The 18,036-nt window shown below is 38.5% G+C and overlaps 5 protein-coding genes across 14 annotated transcripts; 2 read left to right on the top strand and 3 right to left on the bottom strand.

Annotated features, from left to right (window-relative positions):
• Positions 1-480: 480 nt before the first annotated feature.
• LOC105691706 (venom carboxylesterase-6-like) lies at positions 481-3,224 on the bottom strand. The gene is given in 8 exon segments (NM_001308539.1): positions 481-989; positions 1,093-1,216; positions 1,302-1,637; positions 1,703-1,874; positions 1,961-2,139; positions 2,207-2,404; positions 2,489-2,792; positions 2,860-3,224. Coding segments are annotated over 8 exon segments (1,704 nt in total). The 5' UTR covers positions 3,064-3,224; the 3' UTR covers positions 481-802.
• Positions 3,225-3,911: 687 nt separating this feature from the next.
• On the bottom strand, positions 3,912-9,066 carry LOC105691696 (gametogenetin-binding protein 2-like). Of its 2 annotated transcripts, none has more exons than XM_048652301.1 (11): positions 9,049-9,066; positions 6,858-7,048; positions 6,600-6,743; positions 6,313-6,525; positions 6,025-6,228; positions 5,775-5,943; positions 5,528-5,692; positions 5,361-5,450; positions 5,010-5,252; positions 4,517-4,924; positions 3,912-4,426 (listed from the first exon to the last, which is right to left on the bottom strand). In XM_048652301.1, exons 2-11 carry the CDS (start codon positions 7,046-7,048, stop codon positions 4,247-4,249), a joined length of 2,007 nt encoding a protein of 668 aa, XP_048508258.1. In that variant the 5' UTR covers positions 9,049-9,066; the 3' UTR covers positions 3,912-4,246. The 2 variants fall into 2 exon arrangements, with proteins under 2 accessions (XP_048508258.1, XP_012265792.1); XM_012410369.3 differs by lacking the exon at positions 9,049-9,066 and adding an exon at positions 8,208-8,345.
• On the top strand, positions 8,398-10,515 carry LOC105691697 (neuferricin). Of its 2 annotated transcripts, none has more exons than XM_020855637.2 (5): positions 8,398-8,530; positions 8,912-9,521; positions 9,629-9,769; positions 9,854-10,040; positions 10,107-10,515. In XM_020855637.2, exons 2-5 carry the CDS (start codon positions 9,188-9,190, stop codon positions 10,297-10,299), a joined length of 855 nt encoding a protein of 284 aa, XP_020711296.2. In that variant the 5' UTR covers positions 8,398-8,530; positions 8,912-9,187; the 3' UTR covers positions 10,300-10,515. The 2 variants fall into 2 exon arrangements, with proteins under 2 accessions (XP_020711296.2, XP_012265794.2); XM_012410371.3 differs by lacking the exon at positions 8,398-8,530 and adding an exon at positions 8,646-8,821.
• On the bottom strand, positions 10,227-17,911 carry LOC105691698. Of its 7 annotated transcripts, none has more exons than XM_048652324.1 (6): positions 17,626-17,911; positions 13,988-14,211; positions 13,104-13,494; positions 11,904-12,105; positions 11,452-11,610; positions 10,227-11,363 (listed from the first exon to the last, which is right to left on the bottom strand). In XM_048652324.1, the coding sequence occupies exons 4-6, from the start codon at positions 12,017-12,019 to the stop codon at positions 11,006-11,008; spliced, it is 633 nt and encodes a 210-aa protein (XP_048508281.1). In that variant the 5' UTR covers positions 12,020-12,105; positions 13,104-13,494; positions 13,988-14,211; positions 17,626-17,911; the 3' UTR covers positions 10,227-11,005. The 7 variants fall into 7 exon arrangements, with proteins under 7 accessions (XP_048508281.1, XP_048508278.1, XP_048508279.1 ...); XM_048652321.1 differs by lacking the exons at positions 13,988-14,211; positions 17,626-17,911 and adding exons at positions 12,564-12,689; positions 12,784-12,997 and having other exon boundaries at positions 13,104-13,245; XM_048652322.1 differs by lacking the exons at positions 13,988-14,211; positions 17,626-17,911 and adding exons at positions 12,564-12,689; positions 12,784-12,985 and having other exon boundaries at positions 13,104-13,245.
• LOC105691695 (transcription initiation factor TFIID subunit 2) lies at positions 11,934-17,432 on the top strand. 2 transcript variants are annotated; one of them, XM_012410368.3, is made up of 19 exons: positions 11,935-12,219; positions 12,397-12,451; positions 12,547-12,710; positions 12,791-13,007; positions 13,080-13,318; positions 13,412-13,633; positions 13,702-13,915; positions 13,996-14,247; positions 14,316-14,524; positions 14,593-14,832; positions 14,915-15,164; positions 15,240-15,380; positions 15,449-15,639; positions 15,726-15,937; positions 16,017-16,236; positions 16,313-16,469; positions 16,541-16,693; positions 16,784-16,954; positions 17,042-17,432. In XM_012410368.3, the coding sequence occupies exons 1-19, from the start codon at positions 12,176-12,178 to the stop codon at positions 17,288-17,290; spliced, it is 3,600 nt and encodes a 1,199-aa protein (XP_012265791.1). In that variant the 5' UTR covers positions 11,935-12,175; the 3' UTR covers positions 17,291-17,432. The 2 variants fall into 2 exon arrangements, with proteins under 2 accessions (XP_048508251.1, XP_012265791.1); XM_048652294.1 differs by having other exon boundaries at positions 11,934-12,219; positions 14,915-15,380.
• Positions 17,912-18,036: the final 125 nt, after the last annotated feature.

The raw sequence follows: 18,036 nt of genomic DNA, 5'->3' as shown, positions 1-18,036 counted from the left end.
CGCTTTGATAACAGCAAGAGCGCTGACAGGGCCAAGGTCTGAATATTGTACGCTCGGCCCAAAATTGGGAACTTCATCAGTGGTTTCGTTTGTAGTCATCGGGATTTCAATTCCAGGTTCAAAACTTCCCACCAGAGATAATGTTGATACGTTGTAAAAAAATACACAAAGAATTAAGCTGAACGGAATACGGAAATTAATCTTCACCGTCATTGTTGTCATCTGATCTATAGTCAGTGTAGAGAAGTAATCAAGCCTGTAGATTACATCGCACGATATTTATACTCACGGCTATAATTGAATACGCGAATGGGAAATGCGGATTCTACGTTGAAACCGTTATAATGACTATTCGAAGTGACTGAAACCAGTTATACGTTACGCGTATGAATATTAAGTAGTTGATTATTCCCGGGCGCAAAGCGTTATTCAAAGCGTCTACCGAAATCAATGTAATTCAACAGATAACATTTACCTAAGTCAAAAATTACGTCAATTTTTATTATTATCCTCAATATTTTAACCGCTCCCTAAGGAGCATGAATTCAGCGAACCGACGGTGGCAGGGTTCAGCAGATCAAACTCACAATTAGAAAAATTTCACCTATGACAAAGTGTAAAAACATTTAACATACGTATAGACACAGTTGCTTCAATAGGGCAACTTTGAGACGATTTGGATATCATATTGCAATCCACGAAATAACTACGGGAGCGTAGTCATCATCGTTAATATTTTAAAATACAATCCTTAATTATTACATGCACTGAATTTACAGCACGTCGAGATAGGCATGTAAAATTAGAGTTCAGATTTTCTGTTGGGATTGAAACTATTTTCGCGAAAATCGATAGAGCGCCAGAATTTCTTTTCTCCAATTTCTAAAGTATCTTTAATTTCAATTTCCGCTGGTCCAGCGATGTAAAGGTAAGGGAACGCGTTCGAAGTTGGGCTTACTTTTGGCCACTCTATCCCCAGGTCTGGTGAACTGTAGACGGAAAAAAATATTCATAATTTTTTATTGTACTATATATTTACTGGGCAATTAGACGCGAAATTATATTTTCTGAGCTACAGAAGGAATCACATACCCCTTGGTAGCGAATGACACCCAGAGATTACCCAGCAGCTTCTGCATATCCCGATCTTTCTGCGTCGTTGATGAGTCAAAAAGTACATCGATTACGTACGCAAGGTCATCCGCGTGGCTTACCCCTGCACAAAACAATTTCGCAACCGATTCTTGTTTATCTCCAGTGATGTGACCGATACCGATATTCTCAGAAATAGCGAAACTTACCAAAATCTTCGGTAGTACCGCTCATTTCCTCGCTTAGACTGTGAGCACCTCTGTAAGTGAAGTAATAATATCGGACAGGGCTTCGAGTGACTCGAGCCTGCAGCCTTGCAGCTTCCTCTGAATCGTAAACGAATAATCGATCTCCTATCATTTGTATTAGCTGATTAACCGTCGATTTACCGATCGGACTTGATCCCAAATAATGTTCTTTAATCAGATTCGCGACCTTCGCATGATCCGTCTTTGGAATCGTCCAGTTAAAGTCTAGAAGATGAGGAGCAAATGTCTCCCAGTTATTCCTTAATTCCTCCAGAAGCTTTTCGTTCCCTACGAAGTCTGTAGAAGGGAAAATTTTCGGGATAAATATACGTATCATTAAATACTTAACTAGCGCGCCTCACCAGCCGCGGGGTAGAGACCCTCCTCGCTAGTAATCCCAGTAATCCAAGGAACGTCCATGATATCACCAGAATTTATTATTTCGATCGGTGATCGATCTATGAAAGTTGTTCCGTCGCTTCCACCCTTCTCAACAACTGGTCCAAAAGGAGTGTAAGGATTGTACAACCATGGCTGAAAATCGGCGACATAATGAAATTAGAATACCCGTTGGGGCAACAAATACTCATCGATAATTCGATCTCGGGCTATACGCCTACCATGAAATTTCCAACAGCTTGTACGATTCCGTGAGCTGGTCGACTCCTCAAACATTTCACCATAGTTTTGACATTGTCAGAAGGACATCCTACGATATTTGCAAGTTTCTTCGCTTTTTCCAAAGCCCCTTCAGTCTGTGGCCAACATTCCAGCGCGCAACCAGACAGCGACCATCCCCCTGCGAATGCAAATTCCCGATTATAAATTGACTAATAGGTGTATCGCTTGAAATTCAGATTACGCACCCCGGAATAATCCTGCGCTAAGTTTCGACATGTAATGATAATGCACGCTAGCACCACCGGCACTTTGACCAAAAATCGTGATCTTTTCAGGATCCCCGCCAAAGTATAGAATGTTATCTTTTACCCAACGCAGGGCCATCGATTGGTCTTTGAGACCCATATTCCCAGGAACAGTCTCATCTTCCGTACTCAGAAAACCTGAAAATCAATCAACAGAGATCGACAAAATTTTTCCCGTTCTCTGTCTTATTAATTTTTTCGAAAATAATTTATGCCGCTCACCAAGAGGTCCAAGTCTGTAATTTATCGTGACGAAAATCACGTCGTTATCTAACAAATACTTTGACCCGTAGAAGATTCCACTTCCAAATGTAAAGGCTCCTCCATGAATGTAAAATATGACCGGTAACAAATCATTTTTGGATGATTGAGTTTTAATCGCTGCGTAAACGTTTAAGTAAAGACAATCCTCGGAACCCTCGACCCTGTTATTGGGGTCTAACGGGAAATGATTGTATTGCAGACAAAGGGATGAATACTTTTTCGCCATCAAAGTTCCCGTCCATGAAGAAATGCTTTTTGGGACCTGCGAGTATGGTAAAATTATACGTTAACTGGTTCACGATTTTATTTTTCATACCGAAACACCTTACTTTAAATCTGTGTTCTCCGACGGGTGGTCTTGCATAGGGAATTCCCTCGTAGGCCTCATATTTTCGCCCGGCATTGGAGGTCTTAAAATACCCTTCGATTATCCCCAAAGAGGTAACAACTTTTGGGAGCGATTCATCGGCGAGACACAAAGCAACTCCGGATAATAATATAATGAGCGCGTAAATCAACCTCGCTAACTGCATCTTGTCGCACGTTTTCTTCTACCAAATATTTTACATCAACTGTAAGGTCTGAAACACGGACACTATGTACATTCAAAAAGTTTCCTGAAGGTCGTACTCTACTTTTAACGAACGACCGCTAACGATCGCTTCTCCCCATTCCGTGGGTACGCGAAAAAGCTACAAGCGGCTCAGACAGTCGGACTTATTATATGCAGCCCAGGAGACAGTTCAAATACTTACACCGTATCTCATGACACTATTATCAACAGTCATTAGAAGATAACAAGCCCGTGCACCGTAAAGATACCGAAGAGTTTACGAAACACTCTTGACTCTATACCAATGTTTGACTTAAAAATTTATTCATAAGTGCTGTTCCTTTATCTCTTAGTATCGTAATAAATTTGCATTATCAAAGTTTGCTATAGTATCCAAGTGGGGAATCAATTGTATCTTCCTGTGCATAAAACTCCTGACCATTGTTATGTCTGTGTTTCAAATTAAGGAAAATCAGTATTAGGTCTATTATTCATAACCACGCCAATTTCTAGATTAACGTGGATAGTATACTCGTAAATAGTGCTGGAGCTTCGAAATTTTTTATTCCATTATCGACCTTTTATCAGTCGTTGTATTCGTAACCCCGTCATTCGGCGGCACTCCGTATCTTCGTCTAGCTGATTCGTTTTTATTACGGCATCACATTTTTGCAGTATTGGATAAGGGGTTTATAAGGAGCCTTGGAAATATCATTTTGCTATTCATGTCTATCTAACCATATATCATTATTACGGAGAATACGCGTTTTTCAATATCCTTAACTCGAATGTCTAGTCCAAAATAACACAGAGTAATAAAAATTACCATTGTCTTCGTTACAGATTTATTACTTGTATCAGATTTTTGTTTTCATCAAAGGTCCATGAATATATGTATATTTCGTGAGCTGGGGACAAATTTGGTTACAATCACAATGATCAATTCACGATTATCCGTGATTCATTAATCGTGTGAAATCAATCCCATATCGGGGACATAAATATGTCTGAGACAAAGAATCTTGAAATGTAAATAATAGTATTCGCGTGTCTCTCCGCACGGCAGTAAATTAACGTAGAAAAAACATAATCATGATAGAAACAACGAAAATATCTCATTTCCTAGGCTGATCCTAGTAAGTAACTATACCCAATAGGAATTTTCAATGAGGAATAGTAAATGGTCGATGATGGCTACAAAGTATCGCAAATCTCTTTTTCAAGGTCTGCCTCAACTCTTGACGTTTCTCAAGAACTTGGCACATCCGTGATTTAAACTCTTGTACTTCTTCAGCAGGTATGTAACTTTCCTCTTTACTCTCATCCTCCGAGGAATAGGAATCCTGAAAAACAGAGGGTTCTATGCAGCCAAAGTAAAAATGTGCAAGAATTCTTATCATTGCCTACGTGTTCTTTTTTCTCCATAATATTACCTCAAGCATCTGCATTAGCGTAAGCCCACCACCACGTTCACTCAGAAGAGAGATACTAGAACTGGAATGCGCCAGCTTTTCGGAGGGTCTGATATCGTGACAATCCCCTTCGCGATTACAGCAACTGTCACTGCAGGCAACTTCAGATCCCTCCGGAGTACTGGGTAGTGAGGAACTGCTGACGTTGTGTTCGGACGAATACCCACAGTCTTGAGACGACTGTTCACTCGAAGAACGCCCGGTAGTGAAAGCTGCGACTGCGTCAGTATATTGTTTTTTCATTTCCAACCACATTGCCAGCTTGTTTGAATGTCGATTCATTAACTCATCCATGAATTCCTTTGAACTTCCATCGAAAAACTCCCTTGGGTAGTACCAGTATCCTTCATCATCTTGTTTCATAAACTCCTAAATTAATGTGTACGATGAAAATTGTTGTCAAACAATTCAGCCAATCAATTTAAGACATAACAAGAAACTATGAGGTACTTACTCTACAATGTGGACAAGGTTTGTACCCTTCGTCTACATGTCCTGCGGAGCCTAGATTTGACTCATTCATTGATTTTGAGTCTGTAGTTCCTGTTTTAGCTGAACTTGTCTGTGGCATGGAAGACTTCTTGTTAGGGAATGTTGCTGTTTGAGGCTGCACTTTGCCAATACCCTGAGACTTTTTCAGACAGTCAGGACATTTACAAGTTGGAGGGCCTTTATTCTTTGGATCTAACACCTGCAACTAATAATCGTTGCGAAAAATTAAAATATCATAAGCGAATTCACTACCCAACCGGCCTTCTTTCACCCAATAAAATAATTGATACATCATTATCAAAAAATATATTACCTTGTGTCGATCAATGTTTTGCGTAGTTGATTTTAAGTCGACACATGCACAAGAGGTTTCACTGCCTGGTCCGTACTTATCTTTTGGGCACTGTTAGCAAATATATAGTAAGATCGTTAGGTTGAATCAAAAATTTTTGAAAACGAGCCGTCGCTCTTTGAACTTACTTCGCACGTATTTTCTTTCTCCTCTGTTTCGTAACGGCGCTCCTTTTTCTTCTTACGTTTCAAGCGAAGCTTTTCACGCCGCTGTTGTTTGGCAAGTTCTTCTCGCGTCAGTTCCTCATAAAGTAGTTCTAGCTGTGTAATTCCTTGCTTAACTTCGACTGCCATCTATTGATTATCCAAATAAATTTAAGTAAAGAAATGATTTTCAGAAACAGTTCAGTGATGCTACACAGAGTGAGAAATGTACCTGGAAATTCCTGGATAGCGCATCAACTGCAACAGCAGCGAGAACTTTACACACAGTTTCTTCTTCTCTCAAGCGTCGGTGCACACGATGTAATCGTTCTGCCACACAAATCCCAAGACAAGTGAGCACCTCTTCTTGGGCAATTTCCAATGTCTTTGCATGCCGCTCTCTGAGAATTTTGTTGAAAAATTAGCAAAATTTCAATGAAAACCGATTTCTCCCTAGCGAGATATTAGGACTGTGGATCTACCTGCCCATCAGCTCAGGCTGTGCTCTTCCAATTAGATTACTAATGTAATCGGTATTGGTCTGCAAATGTACGTGTCTTTCAGGAATGCATCTCCTGATTCCAGCATACAAAGCTGCTACATAGCCTTTTTCTTTAGTAGGATCAGCTTCAGTCGTCAGTAGAGATGATGCAAGCAATACTTTGGTACGGCATTCGCTACAAAATCTAGGGAAACCATAAAAATTACATAATGACCTCAATCAATAAGTCCAAAAATATTTTTCAATGGTTCATCGAGATCATTCTTACCTATGTTTTCGTAAATATGTATCCAGAGTAGCATCAAGGGTGTCGTTTTCCACAAGAGCAACTTCTTGCCGGCAAGTAGTTCGCATACATTCCCAGACATCTCTCCAAGCACCTGGAGGTGGACGCATTCGCTGTACCTCTAGAGAGTGCAGAGCACATCTCCTGGATTTTTTGCTACGGGGCTGACGATCTACCAAGCTGTTTAAACGGGCACTGCAGAGAAATGTTATATAGTTCAAATATTTCGCATAGATCATCAACAAGTCTGATATTGTAATAATCCTTACTTATGCCCTTGCAGCATTGTACACAAAAGTTGTGGCGATTCTAAGACCTCATCTCTTATAGTAAGAAGTCCATCTGGTGTTATTACCAGAGGATCAAGTGCTGGGTGTCCTGACTTCATTAGATCATAGAAGAGTCTTTCCACGCTAAAACAGGTTGATTAAAAATCTTGGTTGAATAAACTATTTATAAAGAAATTATGATGTGTTTCTCAAGATTCTGAGTGAAAATATGGTAGACATAAGTTTATTTTGTCTCACCTCCTTCTACAACCAACACAAGGCACTGCTTGGCCTAGAATGGCAAGCATGTCTTTGCAAGTGACTTCAAAAGAGGCTTTGGTTTCTTCTTTAGTCAGCATGTTTAATTTTCTCGAAAATTCATCCAGCTGCTTGCCCCTGACTAGTGGACCATCGCATACTGCACCCAAACCATTTACATCCATTATCATCTGTGAAAACAGAGGTTAAAGATAAATAACTATTGGTGTATAAGCATCATTTAGTAATCCTCTGCTTAACATAGGAATACATATTTTTGAGTGGAACAAGTTTCAAAAGCATCATCAGCTGAAAGTATGACCACTGAAATTTGACCCTCTACCTCAGTCAGCGATATGCGTTAGAAATATTCTCAAATTTTTGCTCACAAGGTAAACAAAAAGCATGTGTGGTAAAAGTATGTATGACCTATAGTCAACCTTGAGACTCATGAATTATTTTGTAGATAATAGTTAACATGAATACCTAAATCAACGGTTTTCAAATCTAACAATAAAATGAGCCCAATAAACACTTAATACAGTAATTAATCATCATCTTTAGTTGTTTTGGACATTCATGTTATGACACTCAAAAGTCTAACAATAAATCAAATGTTATTTATTAATTTGTAACAGTGAGGAAAAATATTCTAACCACATGTAGTTTGGAGACATGAAAGTAGGTCGATAGCACAAAGTTGATAAGACAAAAATATGTGAGTGCCAGTTTGTCCGATGCAATGTCATCCAGGCAACAACAGGCCTGACAAAGATTAGGTTTATTAACCAACAGAATCTTTGCTGTGCAAACTTCAAAACAACAGCTCTCACATGTTTTAAAAATGTAGTATATTTAACAAAACCAATTAAGCAGGAGACAAGAAATAGCAATCAGATGTACAATGTAATATTAACAATGTGAAGTAGTGATTACTTTCTTGAGGGAGTTAACAAATGACAATCATTGTAAATGCAAAGATTTGTTTGCTAAATAAACAGGTATGTATGCATAGTGCATTGGTCGACAAGAGATACAAAATTTTCATGTTTATACTCATGCCAAGAAGAAAAATGGGAGATGAGAATTTCCTCGATAATAGTTTGATAGCATAACTAGGAATGTTTAGAAAAAAAACCCTGATCAGTTCCTCCCCTTAATAGTAAATCAAAAGGAAAACCAAGGTCTAGGTCGTTACGCCACTGCTCTGAGAGTACGGGTTGGGTCGTAGAGCTGAGGAGGTTAAGGCCAGTGATTTGTAGACGATATAATTAAAGTATAAAACGACGGTTCAATGATGACCGAACACGTTAATGATGAAAAGTGTATTGGAATTTACGTGCGACGTACCGTAAGATTTTCATCGATGATTAGCGGTAGTTGCCTGCGCGTCAAAATGACCGGGTTATCACCTCGCCAAACTTCGACCAATTTAGCCATAATTTAACGTTATTCACCGTTTTTTAATTAGATGAAAATCAGGCTTACACGGTCGACCTACACCCCTGTAATTTATCGAACGGTACAATACACTGTGCACTTGATTTGTTATGTCACGAAAACAACCGAACGGCATTCAGACTGCGACTGCCATTTGCAGAGTTTCACAGTTTTCTCACTTCCGCCCTGTGTGCACTCTAGTCCACCCTGACTAGTTGGCTCCTTCGGTTCTGGTGCGTACGCACATTTTTATGTACATACGTGTTTTACCAACACTTTTCATAAAGTAAAAGATCAGATTATGAATGGGTCAATTTTTATAAATTTTACCGAAAGCGAAGGCCACTTGATTTTCTGTAACAAACCGTGTTCACACTCGAGAGTTTTACGACAGCTGTCACGTTTACTACAGCGCGAAAACCGTGAAGTTCTTAGATTTGAACGTACGTACATAAAAAATGTCTAATCGCTAGTATGCGTGTCATCATCGTCGAGTAAAACTCACGTGTGTGTTATAAAGAAAGGTGTGTACGAAATTCGCTGCCACTACTCAGCTTCGCCTATTATGATGGAACTTGGATTGGGCGTAGAAATGTTGTGAAGTTTGCTTTCAGGTTTTAAAATAGATTGTCAGGGGCGTTTTTAAAGACGCAAAGTCATTTTCGATTGAATGTATGAGAGTTGTATATCTCATATTCTCAAATTTAGAAGAAGGGAAACTTCTAAACGCCGATCAAGGTCAATGTCCTACCTACTGTCAGATGCTGTGATGCTTCTGCTGCTGTCATCCCACGAGTAGGACAAGAAAAATTTTGGAGACACTTGAAAGTGTTGCTCAAACCACAGATCAGCTGTTTAAAAAAAATCATTAATCATCATCTTCAATCATCATGAAAAGCATGAGATACGTCTGGATCATATTATTGCTGTTAACGTTATACGTATTATATTCATATAACTATCAGAAAACAGTTGGCATGAGGCTCCACTTTTTACATGACAATATCCTCAGCACTTTTTTTGCCCTCACAAGGACAATACAAAGTTCGTTTCCAGGGCAAATTAAAGACAAGGAGAAATTAGTCAGACTTTTAACAGCAGATGAACTTGCTCAATACTCAACACTTGAGGATGGCTTATACCTCGCAATACTGGGTCAGGTTTATGATGTCACTAAAGGCAAGAAACACTATGGTCCTGGAGGAGCGTATAGAGCGTTTGTTGGTGAGTGACCCTAAAAAAAAATTTAATAAGTCAGTTCAGACATGACAGAACACATATTAATCCTTTTTCCACACTTTGGTAATTACATGATGAATTCATTTCAAAAGGGCGTGATGCATCTTTGGCCTTTGTTACCGGGGATTTTACTGATGAGGGATTGACTGATGACGTATCAAGTTTGACACCCTCACAAATTAAATCTTTGCATGATTGGGGCCAATTCTATGCTAAGGATTATGTTTATAAAGGTATTGAACCTCATTCCTATTAGTCAAGTCAGTTTATTTTAATGTTAAGAGCAAGATGAAAAATTGTACTTCTTTACCTCCCAGGGAAACTTGTGGGCAGATATTTTGACAGCAATGGCAATCCCACAAAACAATATCAAATGGTCCAGGAAAAATTAGCCTTAGCTGACATGGAAAAGTCTGATGAGGAACAGAAAAAGAGAATGTTTCCACCATGTAACATCGAATGGAAACCAGAAGTTGGCACCAGGGTATGGTGCACCAAGCGGAGGTATACCTGATTAGAATATCTTGGGTAAAGGAATTCAAATATTTCCAACCTGATGCATTTTTTCAGCGGTGGGATCGAAAGAAACTGGATTGGGGTACCACGAATGTTGTATGAAGCTGGTTCTGAGCAGTACCGTTGCACATGTGTCAACTTGAGAAGCAAAGAATATGAGACACACAAAGGAAGTCTGAGAGAATATGAAGGTTGTGCAGAAGGCGCAACAAATTGTTTAATTCCAAATAGTGAACAAGTTGGGTAGAGTTTATTCGGCCTATGAACACAAGAAGAGAACAGTGATTACCACTTGAGGCCTGAGCTTTTTGAAAAAACGAAACATCTATTTTTGTATACCCCTCATACGAAAGTTACTTAATTTCTTTTGGCTACTGTATGGAGTATGTATATTACTTACTCATTATTGAGTTTTGTATTTGAAATATTTTTATGTAATAAAGATTGCATTGTGATCTATAAACACGACGTATCATTACTTTCTACCAACTCGATTACAAATGATATATACACATTCAGATTCAATCTCAAATGCACCAGCAATATTCATTGTGCAATTAAATAATTATGCGAACATGTTATGAATTAGGACATCGATAACTCATGAAATGGCCGAAATGTCTCTTACTCAATTGTGACATTATCTGGCAAGTATTTGTCATAATATACCCAAGCAAATTAATCCCATTGGTAAAAAACTTACATTTAAAGAACCATATTATATAAAAAGGAACTGATTAACAGTCATTATGATACATTACATAGTATAATAGTTTTCAATTCACACAAACGTGTACGGCAACTTTTTCATTATTCACCCACCAACCATTCAAATATTTTAACTTAATCTTGCACACAGTACTCTCACAGAATCAGCCCTAGGAATACATTACAATCAGCATCCTTGTCACACTTGTATTCTCTCACAAACAGAACCACAATCATCATTTGAGTCACTTAGCAACCGCAAAATCTGGAGATGACTCTGGTTGCATATTGTTAAGTTTATCTAACAACGCTTGCATCGTTGTACGTTTTAACCTGTTGTTTATGTTACGTCCAAAAATTTTTTTGACTTTTGCCCGCCGTTTCTTGATCTTAGAAGCTGTTGGCTCCACTTGAAACTTTATCATTCTTCTGAACTTTTTTGCGCCAATATAAATGTTGCTTTCGCTTGTTCCCTTTTTTTCTTCCAAAATTGTCTCTAGACTAGTTGGTGAGAGCTTTAAACTTTTGTCCAAGTAATACTGCTTTACATCATTATCAGTTTCCATTTCAGAGTATGCTCTTTTTCTCGGCTTCTGACTACACCTGTGAGATGAATATATGATCATCTTTTGGAAAATAGAATGCCAAATGATATATAGGTAGGAAATTCAAAATAAAAAGTCTATGGTACCTTCGATTAGCTGTAACAGGTACATCAGGCTGATGGACCCGTTTCCTGAGAACACGTCTGGTAATATTAGGAGATATGTTTGACTTAACAGTAAGCATCTCCAGGCCTGCTGTCACTTCAATTAAATTTGATGGTTCCGGCTCCTTGCAAACTTCTTTTCTACAGAAGCAAAAAATTATTTCTACCGAGTGTTCAGACATGATCTAGCATTGTGTTAACTCTGGTTATGAGTAGTGACTTGAAAGGAGGAAATCGAGGGGGAAATAGTTTGCGTATGACAATTGATCGAAGATAGATAAGTGTGTTGATAATGTGAAAAACGAACTTAGATTGTTATACAAAGTGTAGGTTGTAATAATGTTCATTGCGTATCAATAAAACGGTCATCTGACATTTAATTAAACTAAACAGTTCGTAACCAGATTTTTTCGATGTTAGTTTTTAGAACTTACAGTTTAATTGGTTCAATGCAGTAATTAAAAAAAAATAAACCTACGTCGTTTCTGCTAGTTTTCCATCCATTTTTACAACAAAGTTTTAGAAGCGATGGTGGCTTCGAGAAGTTCATTCTCGTACAGTACTATCGAAATCCCGTAATCGAGATTGGATGCACATGGCCGAAAGGTGGGATGCAGTGCAGTCGATGCAGTTAACCTACGAAGTGTAGTGGTTTGTAATCAATCTGTCAAAGGACAAACATTTGGATACCCTCATCGATGGCAACATGAAGAAAGAGAAGACCGCTGATAACAGCCGACCTTATAAATTATAAGTATTCCAAATAATATTAGTTTTATGTCATCAATGTATGATCCAAATTTTTAATATGCGTGATTGGTACTTCTGAGGTTGTCCTCTTAAGATTCATGTTTGTAAATAAGTCGTTATTGTTAACTTCGTGATGGGTTGTAATACGGTATAAATAATTTGATTTTAAATATTTACAGCCCACCAAATTCTGAGCTTAACAGGGATAAGTTTTCAGCGGAAAAGTATTATTGTAAGTTGTTGATTTTTGGTGGAATAAGCTCATCCAGCAGTTATTTGTGTCAAAGTGGTTGGTATGTTTTCATTTTGATTTTCTTTAACTTTCAGGGCTTTGTGGAACTTACCATATTTCCCCTCAGAGACAATTTGAGATCTATAAAACTCAATGCAAAACAATGCAGAATTTATCGAGTCAGTTTGAATGATTCTTACGAAGCACCGTTTCAGTACTTTGATCCTTTCCTAGACATCTGTCAAGGCGATGGCAAACAGTTAGTAGTTTTCAAATATTCAGTGAACACAACAAGAAAAGAACTGCAATGATGTTAATTCTTTATATCTCACTTTTCAGGCGGTCTCTTGACTTTTATTCAAACCACCACATAGCTGCAGCTCAGCGAGTTGACCCAGACAACAATGCTGGAGAATTAGTGGTTCAGGTTCCACCCGATGCTGCTCATCTAGTAGCTGAGGGTAGAGCCTTACGTATAGGGATAGAGTTTTCACTCGAACAACCCCAGGGTGGTGTGCATTTTGTCTTACCTGACTGTGAGGGAACCTTAGCAGAGGTAATCTTTAAAATTCTCATATACTTTTTAGTTTTCATGCATTTTGTTGCAATATAAGGACTATTATTTCAGAGGGGTGCGCACATGTACACTTACAGCTATGAGAACTCATCTCGTCTGTGGTTTCCTTGTGTGGATAGTTTTGCGGAGCCTTGTACATGGAAATTGGAATTTACGGTTGATGATTCAATGACTGCCGTATCTTGCGGAGACTTGGTAGAGGTTGTTTATACTCCAGATATGCGAAGAAAAACTTTTCACTATGTTTTAAACACTCCAGCCTGTGCTCCGAACATTGCTTTGGCTGTTGGGTAAGATATTTGTGGAATATCGACTATATGACTTCAATAATTAGCAAGAGTCGCTTGATTGAGACACTGATAATTTTCATCCTTGATTTTCAGGCCGTTTGAAATATTCGTTGATCCTTACATGCATGAAGTTACCCACTTCTGTCTTCCGCAGCTTCTTCCATCTCTGAAAGTTTCTGCAAAATACATGCACGAAGCGTTTGAGTTCTATGAAGAAACTTTATCTAATAGATATCCATATTCTTGCTATAAGCAAGTTTTTGTCGATGAAATCGACGAAGATATTAATGCCTATGCAACAATGAGTATCTTGAAGTGGGTGATTTTCTTTAGTAGATCTCGAACTACTTGAGAACTTTTGTAATCAGACATTTCCATTGCAGCACAAATTTACTACACTCTACAGCCATCATCGATCAAGTCTACATTACAAAAAAAGCAATGGCACAGGCAATTGCAGAGCAATTTTTCGGATGTTTCATTTCAATGCAAAACTGGTCCGATACATGGCTCCCAAAAGGAATCTCAACATACCTTACCGGACTTTATGCCAAAAAATGTTTTGGCAACAATGAATACAGACAATGGGTTCAATCGGTGATAATTGTTTAATGCCTATGAAATCATATGGTCAGGTCAATCTGTAATCAAGTATCATTAGCCACTTACTATTTCAGGAGTTACAAGAAGTGGTCAAGTATGAGGAACAGTTCGGTGGCATTATATTGGACCCCTCGCAGCCTCCAGCTCCATTGCCTATAGCTGCAAATACGCCAGCTCCAGCTCCTCGAGTACCTGATCCAGGATTTTATTTCCCCATTAGGAATCTTCATACTATGTCACCAAAGTATATCGAGGTACTTCGTAAAAAAGCTCACTTGGTCATCAGAATGCTGGAACATAGGATTGGTCAAGAGCTTTTGTTGCAGGTATTTTAGAATCACAAGAAATACTCTCATCTATTGGCATTCAACTAAACTTTTGGTATGTTTCTAAGGTATTCAACAAGCAACTATCTCTAGCAGCTAACGCTGCACAACAGAAAATCGACTCTGGCTTATGGTCGCACATGTTAATCAGCACAAATGTGTTCACTAAAGCAATTTTCACAGTTACTGGCAAAGACATGGCAGTTTTTATCGATCAGTGGGTTAGAACAGGCGGCCACGCGAAATTTAGTCTCAGTTTTGTTTTTAATCGAAAAAGGTTCGTGTTATCAATGAAATTGACTTAATATTCAGATTCTAAAAAGTGATAATTCAACCTGGTCATAGAAATACTGTAGAATTGGAGATCCGTCAAGACACAACGCACCAAAGGGGCATTAGGAAGTACGTGGGACCTTTATTGGTAAACATCCAGGAACTGGACGGGACATTCAAGCATACTCTGCAAATCGAAGGAACTGTAGCTAAAGCAGACATAACATGCCACAGTAAAAGCAGAAGGAATAAAAAGAAGAAAATTCCTCTTTGTACAGGAGAAGAAGTTGACATGGATTTATCAGCTATGGAGTATGTGTAGCTTAAGTTTCGTGATCAATCTTCCATTCTACACGTCATATATAATTTTAAAAAATTGTCAAATTAATTTCAGCGATTCTCCAGTCCTCTGGATAAGGCTAGATCCGGAAATGACTTTAATGCGAGCTGTGCAAATTGAACAGCCTGATTATCAGTGGCAATACCAATTGAGGCATGAAAGAGATGTCACTGCTCAATTAGAAGCTATCGAAGCCTTACAAAACCATTCAACTCCTGCTACTCGGTTGGCTTTAACTGATACCATTGAGAACGAACATTGTTACTACAAAGTGAGATGCCGGGCGGCACATTGCCTAACTAAGGTTTGTTGGTTCCTCCATCGTGTCTTCAGTCAAGTGCTCATTTCATGCACAATACCCATATTTTTTCTATTTCAGGTCGCGAATGCAATGGTAGCAACATGGGCTGGCCCTCCAGCTATGTTAGCAATATTCAGAAAGCTCTTCGGCTCTGCGTCATGTCGGAGGATAATAAAGCAGAACAATTTCACTAACTTTCAGCATTATTTTTTGCAGAAGGTGAACATAATGAGCAATTGAATGAATTTCCTGTTCGAATTCATGACTAATCTTTTTTCTACTCACAGACAATACCCGTTGCCATGGCTGGCCTGCGTAATGCTCACGGCATATGTCCACCTGATGTCCTAACTTTTTTAATGGACTTATTCAAGTACAATGATAATAGTAAGAATCGTTATTCAGACAATTATTACAGAGCGGCCCTGGTGGATGCTTTGGGTGCAACAGTCACTCCAGTGATCAGTGTGCAGCAAGGGTAATTTTCAGTTACACGCTACCATTTCATAAAAATCCTGCAGGGATAATATCTATCAGTTGTCTCACTTTGAAATTCTCCTTCAGCACTGCCATAACAGCTGAGTCCCTGTCTATAGATACAAAAGCGATTCTTGAAGAAGTAACGAGGAATCTAAATCTGGAGAAACTTCTTCCATGTTATAAATACACCGTCAGTGTTTCTTGTCTGAAAGTTATAAGGATTCTACAGAAGTTTGGCCATCTTCCCAGTAATCCGCATTTATTCCGAGCTTATGCAGCTTATGGCCAATTCATTGGTGACTTTCCGAACAATTATTGTGGTCTTTATTGTTATTCTTTCAACAGGAATTTCAATTGGAAATGGCTATTTTTCAGACGTTCGGTTGGCTGCTCTAGAAGCTTTGATAGATTTCACAAGAGTAGATGGCAAGTGGGAGGACATGGAGTTCCTATTGGATATGGCAGAAATGGATCCACACCCTGGGATAAGACACAGATTGGTTAGACTTATAGTGCAAAATCCTCCCTTTGAAAGGGCCCACAAACATAGACTGGACAAGCCAGATTTAGTCGACCGAATTTGGAATTTAATAAAGTATGTAGTTTGGACTTGATATTTATCACATTCTGGAACATCTTTTATGTTCACCACTACAAATCGTCTCTTCTAGTGGAATGCTGTCACATGATACTAAGCTAAGATGCGACTTAGTAGATCTGTATTATACTTTATATGGGAGTAAACGACCTCTCTGTCTGCCTATTCCTGAGCTTGCGGCCATGACAAGACCTAGGAAAGCAGGGCCTCATGTTAGCCCAGAGCGCGAGGTAATTTTATAACTGTCATTTCGCATTCCTTATCTTAAATTTCGTGAATTAATCAGTGTCAATTCGTCTAGATAAAACCAAATCCACTGCACACAAACTTTGAAGCGCCAGTTGGCGTCGAAACCGCACCTATTTCCAATAAGCGAAAAATGTCTCCTACCAGAGATACGCCTGGTTCGTCAAATAATGTACCTGATTACATTCCTGACGTTAAAAGACAAAAGGTACGTGGTCATAATCATAAACTATTACAAATATGTAGTCTTTCTTAAAGCTCACCTGGGGTAATGATCTAATAAAATTGTTCAACAAAGGATGAAAAAGTTCCTGGACCAAATGAGGGTAAAGTGAAATCGGAATACTACAGTGACAACTCCGCGTCTCTTCCTGGAATTATGGGAACACAGGGTCCCGTCGGTTTTGAACCAGGCATGTTCAAAAAAGAGCAAGAAGATCATAAGCATAAAGGGGACACGTCCAATAAGGTGGAAATTTTTTGATGCTAGCTATCTTAAGGAAACGAGAAATTTCGTCTATTAGCTCATAATATCATAATCCTGAACTTTTTGCAGGGTAAAAAGAAAAAGAAAGACAAGAAAAAGCATAAGCACAAACATAAGCACAGGCATGACCATAGACATGGAAAAGACAAGGACAAAAAGGAAAAGGAGAAAAGTAAAGAGAGGGACAAAGAAAAGGATAATAAAGCAAAGGAAAAGGATTCGAACAATCTCAAAGTGAAGGATGAGACATTGAGTTCTGCAAGCTCGAGTCCTAGCCCAGATGCTACTACGGCTACAAACGAATTTATTTTTCCCTGAATAAAATTCCCTTTGCACTTCATTTGAAATCTTAGATAGGTATTTCTACAAACTTTTATCAACACGCATAAGTTCTATTTTGAAGTAACTCCGGGATGTAAATCACTAGACGATTATTGTAAATACAACTATTGATATGAAATGTTTTCGTCTAACCATTTGTTTGTTAAATCTCAATCCCTTTTGTATCTTTTATTGATGTGCGCTATCAGTTAGCAAGTTTTACTCACCAAACTATTCACAGATATACCATTAGTTCAGCAGTAATGCAGCAAGGTAAGATCATTGAGAACAGGGAAGTTTTCATACATAATTCAAAAAATACTCTAACATACAGTTTTACGTTCGTAGATAATCAATGTTAAAGACGAGATCTTTCAGACACAACAATGGGGGGCATCGTCCTCTGAACAATCCTTGTGTAACAGTTATAGTTATATGAATAAAATGGTGAATTTCTGCTTTACGTTCAACAAACCTAAATGATAAATTTATTGCGTGAAGTCTGGATTTGCATTCAGTTACACCTATGAGTGAAAAAATTTATTTCTGTAATAAGATCTAAATGTTAGGGCCATAGCATCGACATATAGAACCACCTGAAATGACGCGTTTCCAAACCACCTTATATGAGGTAGCGTCCTCGGCTCGTTTCGTTTTTTTTTTTTCAAGTGGAACGATCGCCGTTAATGCCTGGTCTACACATGTCCTTAACGACCAAGTATATTTAAGAAATCTGTAAACGG

This window comes from Athalia rosae, chromosome 3 (assembly GCF_917208135.1).
Source record: "Athalia rosae chromosome 3, iyAthRosa1.1, whole genome shotgun sequence".
Taxonomy (NCBI): Eukaryota; Metazoa; Arthropoda; class Insecta; order Hymenoptera; family Athaliidae; genus Athalia; species Athalia rosae.
The sequence above is the reverse complement of the archived record's forward strand: the minus strand, read 5'-3'. Positions and strand labels throughout refer to the sequence as shown.

Coding starts and splice junctions, on each gene's coding strand:
- LOC105691696 (XM_012410369.3), bottom strand. CDS start 8,297: ATGGCTAAATTGGTCGAAGTTTGGCGAGGTGATAACCCGGTCATTTTG. Junction 5,693..5,774: donor CGCTATCCAGGAATTTCCAG/GTACATTTCTCA, acceptor GATAATCAATAG/ATGGCAGTCGAAGTTAAGCA. Junction 5,451..5,527: donor AGAAAGAAAATACGTGCGAA/GTAAGTTCAAAG, acceptor ATTTGCTAACAG/TGCCCAAAAGATAAGTACGG.
- LOC105691697 (XM_020855637.2), top strand. CDS start 9,188: ATGAAAAGCATGAGATACGTCTGGATCATATTATTGCTGTTAACGTTA. Junction 9,522..9,628: donor AGCGTATAGAGCGTTTGTTG/GTGAGTGACCCT, acceptor TCATTTCAAAAG/GGCGTGATGCATCTTTGGCC. Junction 9,770..9,853: donor TAAGGATTATGTTTATAAAG/GTATTGAACCTC, acceptor TTTACCTCCCAG/GGAAACTTGTGGGCAGATAT.
- LOC105691698 (XM_048652324.1), bottom strand. CDS start 12,019: ATGAACTTCTCGAAGCCACCATCGCTTCTAAAACTTTGTTGTAAAAAT. Junction 11,611..11,903: donor TGCATTGAACCAATTAAACT/GTAAGTTCTAAA, acceptor TTGCTTCTGTAG/AAAAGAAGTTTGCAAGGAGC. Junction 11,364..11,451: donor CCTGTTACAGCTAATCGAAG/GTACCATAGACT, acceptor TTCATCTCACAG/GTGTAGTCAGAAGCCGAGAA.
- LOC105691695 (XM_048652294.1), top strand. CDS start 12,176: ATGAAGAAAGAGAAGACCGCTGATAACAGCCGACCTTATAAATT. Junction 13,319..13,411: donor AACATTGCTTTGGCTGTTGG/GTAAGATATTTG, acceptor CTTGATTTTCAG/GCCGTTTGAAATATTCGTTG. Junction 15,640..15,725: donor GTGATCAGTGTGCAGCAAGG/GTAATTTTCAGT, acceptor ATTCTCCTTCAG/CACTGCCATAACAGCTGAGT.